An 11,037-nucleotide genomic window follows, 5' to 3' on the forward strand; every position below is an offset into this window, starting at 1 on the left:
CTTTATTGTCATTGTACATAGTACAACGAAATTAAGATGCAATCATTCGGTGATCTACAACCATACTCATATACACTCGCACAACCATTCACAACCATCCCATAACTCCCTTAAGGTTCACATTGCAACTTATGTTCTTAAGTGTGTCAGAAGGCAACACCCACCGCTCAGGCTCCACTGGACTGTTTTGGATTGCTAGCGATTGGGGGGGGGATGTGCAGATCTGTCCTCGCAGAGGAGGGAGAGCTTGCACCTGAACAAAACTTGGTCTTAAAGGTGCCACTGGACTGTTTTGGGCGGGGGAGCCGGGGAGGGGGCTCTGCAGCTTACCTGGCTGCTTCTTGCTCTGACTGAAGGCTGCTGGGAGCAGAGGGTGGGGCTTGTTGCATGTGCCTGCCCTCTGGGCTCTTTGCTGCTGGAGCTCCGCTCCTGTGCGCTCCTGCAGGAAATGACCCCTGGTTGACATGTAGGTGATGCACCTCGCAGCAAACCAGTGCCTACCCAAGATCAGCTGGTTGGAGCCCTGCGATGCATGACAATTAGTTTTGCAGTATTTCCAGGGTGTCGCTTTAGTTCTGAGAACTTCAGGTGCTCCAACTAGATCCTGACTTGATCAGTTGTAATGTTCCTATTTGGCCCTGCCTCTTTCTGCTTTAGCTTCCTTTCTTTATAATGTCAATAAATACAGTTTCATCACTAATGGTTTAAATAATGCTTTGAAGAAGTACTTAAACTGCCCCCCCCAAAACCAATAATAAGACAGGTCCCTGACACTAAGCCACTTACGGTCAAGATCAGGCGTTCCCATTGCAGTGTCCGTGGGCACCATGGCATATACCAACACTTTCCCTGGCACCAGCCAATTGTTTTAGAAAGTGAACATATGAACACTCTGGGGCTTCACATCGGGCTCAGTGGTGGTAGGGAAGCTGGGGGGCTGCACGGGGCCTGGTGGTGGCTGCCACAGAGCTTGGGGGCTGCACCGGCCTGGCAGTAGCAGCACTGCACTGGGCTCCACACTGGGCCGGTGGTGGTGACTATGCAGCCCGAGAGCCATGCTGGGCTCAGGAGCAGCGACGTAGACCAGGGAGAGTGTAGGGGCCACGCTGGGCCTGGTGGTGGCTGCCAAACAGCCCGGGGCTCCACGCTGGGCCCAGGCTCCAGAGGCAGCTGCCAGAGATTCCAGGGGACGTGCTAGATTCAGTGAGACAGTGGGGGGGGGGATAGATAGATACCATCTCTAAGACAGGTGTAACATGCCTGAGATCCCCCTGGTGAGATAACGGAATTGAATTCTGACACATTTTTCTCTCGTGGTAAATCAGCTCTCACACCTCTGACTTTTCCCCCAGCAACAAAACAGCTTCACGTCCTTCTACTCGAGCTGTCAAAGTAACGGAGAGTGGAGGGATTCGCACCTCAAATGTGAACGTAAGTGCTGAGTTCCTGTATTAATCTCCCCCAGTGGAATTTCAGGTGATCCAGGAGACCATGCTGAGTGTAACAGAGAAAAATGCGGAAGGAGCCGTGCTTGCTCTGAAGTTCCGAGCACGCATTGAAGAGACGGGCCACATTTCGGTTCTAAAGTTGCACTAAATTGAGCACCCGGCCTCTTCAGGAAACAGAATGTCAACCAAGTGTCTGTCTCTTCTCTACAGGGTTGAATCCAGCCAGTTTTTTCTCTCAGTCATGACTAATTCCTCTCATTACTACACCCCTGTTCCACATGGCTCTTGTCCCTGCTCTTTAACTCGGCCATTTAAGATGTGTGAAAACTACTGTGAAGTTGATATATGTGCCCTTCTTCCTTGCTTCTTTAATGAGCAATTTGAACCATCCAGGTGTATCTCCAAAGCTCCCTGAAGGGTCCATTTGGTCAGGCAAACTCATCCATAAGGCATGGTGGTGTCCAGTGTTGGTGGTGAAGACCTTTAGCAAGAGGTCTTTCTTCCAGCCATACCTGAACTGTGGAACTCAAGAATTACAAATAATAATATCCTCCACATAGTCCTGTGTTGCCAGTTGTAAACGCAACTCTTTTAGAAAGCTTTTGAGTAAAGTGTATGTTCCCTGGGGATTTAGTCAGTTTCAGTCGGAATGTTATTTTTATATTGTTTTTATCACCTGTGTTTTCACTTCAGTAAGCCAAGCATTTGATGGAAAGGCAGCTATATTGTTTACAGTTTAGTGACAATCGTTTATGTTTAATAATGTTAAGGAACTTAGTAATTTATGGACTTGCCCTAAAAATCACATAGCTTCAGTTAGTTCTAGAAGAAGGCTTAGTGGCTATCGCATAAGATGTTTTAGCTGTTTTTCATTGTAAAGTTGTTTTAAGCTGTTTCTCATTCTGTTAGTCTCTCTACGGACCCAGAAATATTACATGGCGTCGGATGTGGAGAATGAATCACTAGATCAAATTGATGGCCATTTCCATACTGTACAGCTAGAATTAAGAAACTATAAACACAGTCCTTTGAGATGTGTCTTGTTTTTTGGCTGAGTTGATTTATATGCGCATTCCTTTTTTTAAAATAAAATTTTATTTTGAACTTTTTGAGGGAATACAGAATAAAGAAAAGGGGTAAGGGGTAAGGGAAAAGAATAAAAGGTAAAAGTATCAAAACATAAAAGGTAAAATTATCAAAACATAGCAGAAATGGACCCCATTCATGGAATATATCTCAGCTTCAGATTCTCAACCCCAAAACTCTTTATACTTAAAATTACTAGACTACTAAACCATATCTCTTTGACCATACTGCAATGCCTAGTTGTGATATTGTTATGATATAATTAAATGGGACACACGCCATTACTTCTTTGCATTAGCTCATTTTTAAGTTTACCTAAACACAAGGGTTATAGGTATTGAGTTTGTTGACAACAAAGTAAAAATACTAGGACCGCGGCGACGCTCCCCCGCCGCGGGGGGAAGAAGATTTGGCAACCCTAACTAGGGATGGGCTACTCTGCGTAGGGCTGCCCTTTAGAAGCGTTCAAATGGTACAGGGAGCTGCAGCCAGGATGTTCACCGGAGTGGGTCATAGGGACCGTATCACTTCCGGTCCTGCCCTCATCTACACTGGCTCCCGATTTGAATCTGGGCACAATTCAAGTTGCTGGCGTTGACCTTCAGACCAATTTACCTGAAGGGCCACCTAATCCCTTATGGACCCAGCCAACCATTATGGTCATCTTTGGAGGCCCTGCTTTGGATGCTCCCACCTTCTGAGATTAGGCAGGTGGTGACCAAGGACAGGGCCTTCTTGGTCACGGCACCAACGCTGTGGAGCTCTCCCCCCCAGGGAGATCTGTCTGTCCCCTTCTGGTGCTGTCTTCCGCTGACAGGTGAAGGTTCTTTTTTTCCATTTGGCATTTTCTCAATGATCCCTGCTTCGTAATCAATGTGTTTTGTGTGTGTGTGTGTTAGCAATGTTTTTGGTGGCTTTTAACTATGTGTTTGGGGGGGGGGGGGATTTTAGTTTCTTCCTTCCTGTATAATTTTATCACGTATGTTTTAAACTGTTAGCCACCTTGGTGTTCCTTGTAGGGGCAGAAAGGCGGGATACATCTTCTGTAAAATGATGATGATGATGATGATGATGATGATGATGATGATGATGATGATGATGATGATGATGATGATGATGATGGTGGTGGTGGTGGTGGTGGTGGTGGTGGTGGTGATACTCTGTGCTGAGAAATCACTCCATGACCAGTGTTCCCTCTAAGCTAAATTAGTGTGAGCTACCTCACAGTTTTTTAGCCTCTGGCTCACACATTTTTTGTCTCAGCTCAGGGAGGAGGGCTCCAGAGCAAATTAACTCTTATGCAGCAGCCAAACCGCTCGCTCACAACTTTAATGCCATTCGCTCGCCAAGTAGAATTTCTGCTCTCAAGACTCCACAGCTTAGAGGGAGCATCGTCCATGACTGCAACATAGAGGGGGAATAATGGAAACTTGTGCTCAGTCATAGCTGTAGCCCTGTGCAGATGTCCTGTCCATGTGTTCATGCACCTCACGAGGAGGGGGAGCTGGCACACGTTTGCTAGCCCCAATCCCTGTCCCCACATGATCGCTGTGTGGCGTGAACAGGGCTAACACGGAGAGGAGGTGCCCACACACACACTCTCTCCCCATGATCAGCAATGCAGCTTTTGGAACCTTGCAGATCATTAGGGGAAGCTGTGCACACAGGCATTTCCTGTTGGAAGTGAAGAGCTTTGCGCTGTCTCTCAGCCTCAAACTTCAGAGGGGGCTTGTAAGAGAATCAGAGGGGTAGATAGGCCGGGACCTTGATCATCCTTCCTGTTACTCTCTGATACTATCCCTTTGATGTGCAGACTGCTACTCTCAGGGAATCTTCCTTCCAGTCTGACACCTTCTCTCCACACTGTGCCAGCCTTCTCCTTCTTGGCCCCATGAGGGTAGGTCATGCTTCCTGCATCTCTGTCCATCCTAGCTAGTTAGATGTGATTAGAATCCTATCTTAATCTCTCCTGTCTAGAATGGAGTCCCTTACAATAAAGGACTCATAAAATTAATATGAGTCCTTTATTGTAAGGAACTCCATTCTAGACTGGATAGACTAGAGATAGGATTCTAATTTTATATTAGTTATATTAGTTTCATATTAGTTCCCTGTGTAACTTTGTTTCCTGTCAGCACACACCAACTAGATAGGCTCTACTGCCTTATGTGCCTTGAGCACTCTGCTACCCAAATAATCCTTCATTTCCTCCATGCATTCACCATGTGCAGACCACTCCGCAATTGAGTGGAGGCAGGGAGTTTGGCCAGTATGCTTATACCCGCTTTCCCTTCCTGTGCAGTGAGTGGATATGTGGGCAGGACATGTGCACAGGGCTACTGTACATACTGGTTGGAGCAGACGGCAGAGTGAGGGTGCTGTTCTTAACATTATATTGATCTTTCTTACAGCTGTAGAATGTGGGGTGCCTGATGACGTTGAGAATGCAGATGTCCATTACATAACAGGACCTGACAAGACTCAGTATCAAGCCGAAATCCGCTATGACTGCCATACATATTACGCACCGAAGAACAACGGAAACAGTGGGTCCCTTATTTATATACTGTATACAGTGTCTGTTCAGGTCTCAAAAAGACTATTCCATGCAGGGGTCATTTCGTAGAAAAAGTGGTGCAGGAGCTCATTAGCATAACTCATTAGCATAACTTATTTGTATATGCCAGACACCCCTGACATCACCGGAAGTGTGTGAGAAGGCAACCCTAGGCTTACCAAATGCCGGCGGGGGAATTCTATTTCCTGGCAGGATCGTCGTACCTGGCTGCTTCTTGCTCTGACTGAGGGCTGCTGGGAGCAGGGGGTGGGGCTTGTTGGATGTGCCCGCCCCCTGGCCTCTTTACTGCTGGAGCTCTGCTCCTGTGCGCTCCTGCAGGAAATGACCCCTGATTCCATGGATACCCAACTTTGTAAACATGTGGGCACTTTCTAAATGTTAAAAACAAGTAGCTGGCACCAGCACAAAAGGCCTACCTGGTGAGTCATTCACAAAATGCCGGGAGGTTCCAACCCAGACATCTCCCTAGGATGGGGGGCAGGTATTTCTCAGTGGATGCCCCCCTCCCTGCAAAGACAAAGATGGTGCTTCCAGCATTCTTCTGAAGTGCCTCCTACACTGAGGAGGCAAAGGAAAGCCAGGATTGGCTCTTTTGTCTGGGCAAGAGGAGAGGAGGTGCCAGTGGATGGGCGGATCTGAAAATAGTATAAGGTGTGGCCAGCCCTGAATCCAACAGTTAAGAGGGGAGCTGCCATATGGTGCCACCTAAAATGCGTGAAAAGCTCCCAGATGTTTCACAAAGACACTGGGGCAATGTATAAGCGGGTTTTTTAACATTGTTGTAAAACTTCTGGCCTATTCCCCCCCAAACACACAAGATGGCTGTCAGCCTAACCTGAACATACCAGTTCTCCCCAATGTGGTGTATCCAGACACAGTTCAATGTGTTTTTAGGCCTTCAGTGCAAAACATAACACGCTGCAAACCTCTGGAATGCATACACACACAAACATCCTGCTGTGTACAGACCCATACCTGGTCTAGGGATGCAATAATGTTTTCTTTACCTTGAACATTTTTTTTAACCTTGAAGTTAAACGGATAAAAGGAACGGCTAAAAGGAACGGGTTAGAACGGATAAAAGGAAGTCCTTCTTCACCCAAAGAGGGATGAACACATGGAATTCACTGCCACAGGATGTGGTGGCGGCTACAAGCATGGACGACTTCAAAAGGGAATTAGATAAGCATATGGAGCAGAGGTCCATCAGTGGCTATAAGCCACAAGGTATAGATAGGGGCTCTGGGGCAAGTGATGCTCTGTCTTCTTGGTGCTTGGGGGGGGCCAACAGTGGGAGGGCTTCTAGTGTCCTGGCCTCACTGCTGGACCTCCTGATGGCACTGGTATTTCTGGCCACTGTGTGACACAGAGTGTCGGACTGGATGGGCCTTTGGCCTGATCCAACATTGGCGTCTCTTATGTTCTTCTGGCCCCTGCCACACGAGGGAAGAAGGGATGGCCAAAGTGCAGCTTTTCAAAAGCTGCACCTAAATAGACATGCCGCAGCGGGATCATACAGATCCCCTGAGCCGCTGTGCATTTGCTCCCCGGCACGATCAGATGCCGGGGAGACGGGGAGAAAGGCACAGGAGTCTGCTGAACTGTGCGTGTTGGAGCATGCACAGTTCGGCAAGGAGCCGGGGATGCGCCGGCGAAAGATCACGCTGGCGATCCCACGGCCAGCGGATCATCGCTGGAAGGGCCGGATCGGGGACGGACACGGTACGCTTCTCAGATGTTGCGGTGGGATCGCGCCCGTTTGCTCCGCCCCCGTTCCGTCCCTCTCCCGGCCGTAATCCTCTCGTGTGGACAGGGCCGATGTTAAGTTTCCACCACAATGTGTTGCTTCCCTTGTGAAACAATCTCCGAAGATCCTGTTGGGCTGGCCTGGGTCTTGTGGGGCCTACCTGTTTTGTTTTGCTTACTGGAATACTCCACGGTCCACCAGTGATCTTTAAATTGATACAAGAACGTTAACAGCATAAGTAATTTGTGCTAGGTGACGATGTTCTTCTGCTTAAGAACATGTTTTGCTGGGTTAGATCAAAGTGTCGAGCAGGAACCAGCCTCCAGGTGGGACCTGGGGACCCTCCAGAATTACAGCTCATTTCCAGACTACAGAGATCCGTTCCCCTGGAGAAAACGGATGCTCTGGAGGGCGGAATCTGTGGCATCGTAGCCCACTGAGGTCCCCATCCTTCTCAGGCTCCATCCTGAAGTCTCCAGGAGTTTCCCAACCTGGATCTGGCAACCTTACTCCCTCCCAAACCCCCTGCTGGTGACAACCCTATTGTCTAGTCCCTCATTCTTTGTAAGAATCCTAGGCAACCATCCGCACAGCCCACTACAAATTGGCTTGTGATCCTCCAGTGGATCTTGACCTGTCTGCTGGCCACTGAACTGTTTGGATATACTACATGGATTAAAAACGAACAAACGACAGCAATGAACTAATCACGATACTTCTTTATTTCCAAAGGGATTTATCGGTGTTCTGCCGCAGGGCAATGGGTGGATGAAAACCAGAAAACAGAACTTCCCGTCTGCATCCCAGGTACCATGCCTACATTTGTGTTTTCTCTCCCCCACCCTCCACCCCCCGGCCACCTCTTGACTAATCTCAAGTCTCTGTTGGACAAAAGGTATCCTCACCGCTGCACCTTTCTAGTTTAAAGAAGATCCCCACAACATGTTAAAATCCTCTTTTCAACTACCAGGAGAGTTCCGTCAGTCATAATGGTTAAAAACAATTGTGTCAGGGATCTGCATCTAATTGGTTTTAACTGTTTGGGATTCGAGCAACCGCGGTCATTCTTCATCCAGATCTCTTTGCAAGAGTGCCAGTCGATTAGTCCTTCGGATGGCCCTTGTTACTAACCACTTTGTTGAACGTTCCCACCTTACAGGTTTGGGAGGGCTGGGCACCAGAAGGGGGTAACAGAACCCTGGGGAACCACTGAGCCACGCCAAGAAGGGTAGCCCAAAAGGGGATCCCAGGCCATCCAGAGTTTCCCAATAAACTAGTACCCAGCAGCCTTTTCCCTGATCCTAATGCGCTCTGTCCTCAGTGCAGTTGATGGCATCCCGTGGTACTTGCAGTCGTAGGGCTGAGGGTTAGAGTTCTAGTGGGTCTCTGTAAGTTCTGAGAGCTTCCATGCCCCAGACAGGTGTCCATCGATCACACGGATACCTGGCACTGCATGTGAGCCCAGGAACTGGGTAAATCAGGGCAGAGGGCAGGTTGAGCCCCGTCCCTGGAGGTATCACACCGGATACCCTTTTATTTTCAACCATCTCCATTATATATAAAAGCACTTTTCTAGAACATTCCACACGCTCCGGAATTGGTTGGTGCCCTGGTGTGTCACTCAGTATCTGTCCCTATCCACTGGCTGCATTGCTGGAGTCTCGCCTCCAACATTCTAAACAGTTTGCTGTTCCTCTTCCCCCCATACCCAGTCAGAACACAGAGGTTATTTGCATATGCAGCCTCATTGGCCTTTGCCTCGGAACACAGAGGTCGTTTGCATATGCGACTTGATTGGCTTTTGCCTCTAACATTCTAAACAGTTTGCTGTTCTGAGGTAAAATGTGTCCAATCTCCAGGTGAGGGCTGGAGATCACTCAGAATTACAACTGCTTTCCAGATGGCAGAGATCAGTTCCCCTGGAGAAAATGGTGGGCTCTGTATCCTTATATGCTGCTGAGGTGGCCCCCGTATGACAGCCAATGTGACATAGCAGTCAGGGCTTCAGAGCACGGGAGAGGCTGCAGGTGTGTGGGGGGTAGAAAGCTGAAGAGTGAGGGGGAAATAAAGGTAGGTTGATGATTGGCTGGGAAAGAGATAGGGTTACCAACTCCAGGTGGGAAATTTCTGGAGATATGAGGGATGGAGCCTGGAGAGGGTGAGGTTTCAGGAGGCGTGGGACCTCAGACAGCCAGAGCCTCTTTCTAAAGGCCGTTGTATTTATTTCCACAACGGGCCTTTTTCCTAGTCTAGTAAATAAGTAGCCTAGGGGAACCTGATCTCATCAGATCTCCAGAGCTAAACAGGGTCATCCTGTTTAGTATTTGGGGAGACCACCAAGTCCAGGGTTGCTACACAGCAGCAGGCAATGGCAAACCACCTCCGAACATCTCTTATGTATTTATTTAATTAATTAATTTTATTTATTATCACATTTATACCCCGCCCTCCCTGCAAAGCAGGCTCAGGAAAATCCTGCAGGGTTGCCATAAGTTGACAGCAGGGTTCCTGCAGGGTTGCCATAACTTGACGGCACTTGACACACAGACATACAGTAAATATAAGCGGTCTGGGTCATTTCATCTGTTTTTCTGTGACTTGCACATTTAAATGTTTGCCCTGTCATTCTAGTCTGTGGAGTCCCTCGTAACCCCATCCAAAATACCGGAAGGATTTTCGGAGGCACAAGGGCTGAGCATGGAAACTTCCCTTGGCAGATCCTCTTTGCCAACCCACGAGCTGGCGGGGCTCTCATTTCCGACCGCTGGGTACTCACAGCTGCTCACGTGCTGGACGAAAACTGGAACCCAACCATGTATGCTGGGCTGCTCACAGTTGGCCCACAGACCATGCAGACTGCCAAGCCACTAGTTGTGGACGAGGTGTTTGTTCACCCCGGCTGGAAAGCAGCTCCTGGAGCATCCCGGACAGCCGGACAGACTTTGATAATGACATTGCTCTGGTGAGGCTGAAGAGACCTGTGAAAATGGGTCCCACCGTCTCTACCATCTGCTTGCCTGGTGCATCCCCAGAATATGACCCCCCAGAGAGGACACTGGGCTACATAACTGGGTGGGGCAGGACAGAAGACAGATCGAGGAGTGTCGTACTCAGGAAAGCCTGGATCCCAGTGGTGAACATGGAGCAGTGCCGAAGAGTAAAGCCCGAATCTCCTCTGGACCTCTCAACCTACAGATTCACAGACAATATGATTTGTGCCGGGGATGGCCAAAGTGACAGCTGTTCCGGGGACAGCGGTGGGGCCTATGCCATTGTTGACCCCCGTGAGGAGACACGCTATTACGTCGCTGGCCTAGTTTCCTGGGGACCAAAATGTGGCACTTACGCGCTTTACACCAAGGTGGCCAACTATGTAGAGTGGATCGCAGAGGTCATGAGCCGGCAGCCGGCAGAAGAAGAAGACAAATAGCCCCAGGCCATGTCGGGGCACCGTCTCAGTCTCCCACGGCACCCCACTGACTCATTTGGCACTGAGTTTGGTCTATAGGGCTAACGCAAGAGAAGAAAGTTTGGAGCCCAGGTCCACAGCATTGCAAACGGCCTCATGTTGCCCGCTATCTTCCGTCAGCTCCTAAGAGCTTCCTGGTTTCTTCTTAAAGCCCCTTTCAGCTTATTTCCTTGTAGCTGCTTCTTTTATTTTCTGTCTCTGGAAGCTCCCATCTATCACCTGCATGACTTCCTGAGAAAAAGATCATTAATTCAATTCTCAGTGTTACACGCTCAAGTGACCTCTTCCAACGATACAGTACAATAATTAAAACAGATTGCTTATAGTATTTGTACATGTTTGGTTAACAGAATTATTTCAATATCCAGGATCTGGTCTCAATGGCTACATTTATAAAATGCCCCCTCCTTCCTATAGTAATTCTGTGTGGCTATTTCCAGATTTAATGGTGCCCTGGCATAGCATGCAAAAGTGGTGAAAATATTTCAGCTTGCGGCATACGAGCTACAAGCTTTCTCACCCCCCTGCTACAGGGACAGAAGCGACCACTGAAGGCATTTGCTTGTAGTGACCCTTGTGGATAGCTGCTGGCAAAAGGTTTGCAATGTGCTGATGTAGAAGCTTCTCTATATTTTTGATAGCGGTGCCAGCATGAGTCTGGCAACAGACGGGAGACTCACTCACAGGCAGGGCTTGCCCATGGTGTCGT

General features: G+C 48.6%; 1 protein-coding gene across 1 annotated transcript in view; it reads left to right on the forward strand.

Moving 5' to 3' along the window:
* The window catches only part of LOC107120852 (complement C1s subcomponent-like), a 27,105-nt gene extending 16,449 nt beyond the window's left edge, over positions 1 to 10,656 (forward strand). The window contains 5 exon segments of the mRNA XM_015423620.1: positions 1,353 to 1,431; positions 4,946 to 5,080; positions 7,592 to 7,666; positions 9,491 to 9,771; positions 9,774 to 10,656. Of these exon segments, the coding sequence (XP_015279106.1) occupies positions 1,353 to 1,431; positions 4,946 to 5,080; positions 7,592 to 7,666; positions 9,491 to 9,771; positions 9,774 to 10,289 (1,086 nt within the window). The 3' untranslated portion in view covers positions 10,290 to 10,656.
* The last annotated feature ends 381 nt before the right edge of the window (positions 10,657 to 11,037 follow it).

This window comes from Gekko japonicus, unplaced genomic scaffold (assembly GCF_001447785.1).
Source record: "Gekko japonicus isolate JY-2015 unplaced genomic scaffold, Gekko_japonicus_V1.1 scaffold5742, whole genome shotgun sequence".
NCBI classification, from domain to species: Eukaryota; Metazoa; Chordata; class Lepidosauria; order Squamata; family Gekkonidae; genus Gekko; species Gekko japonicus.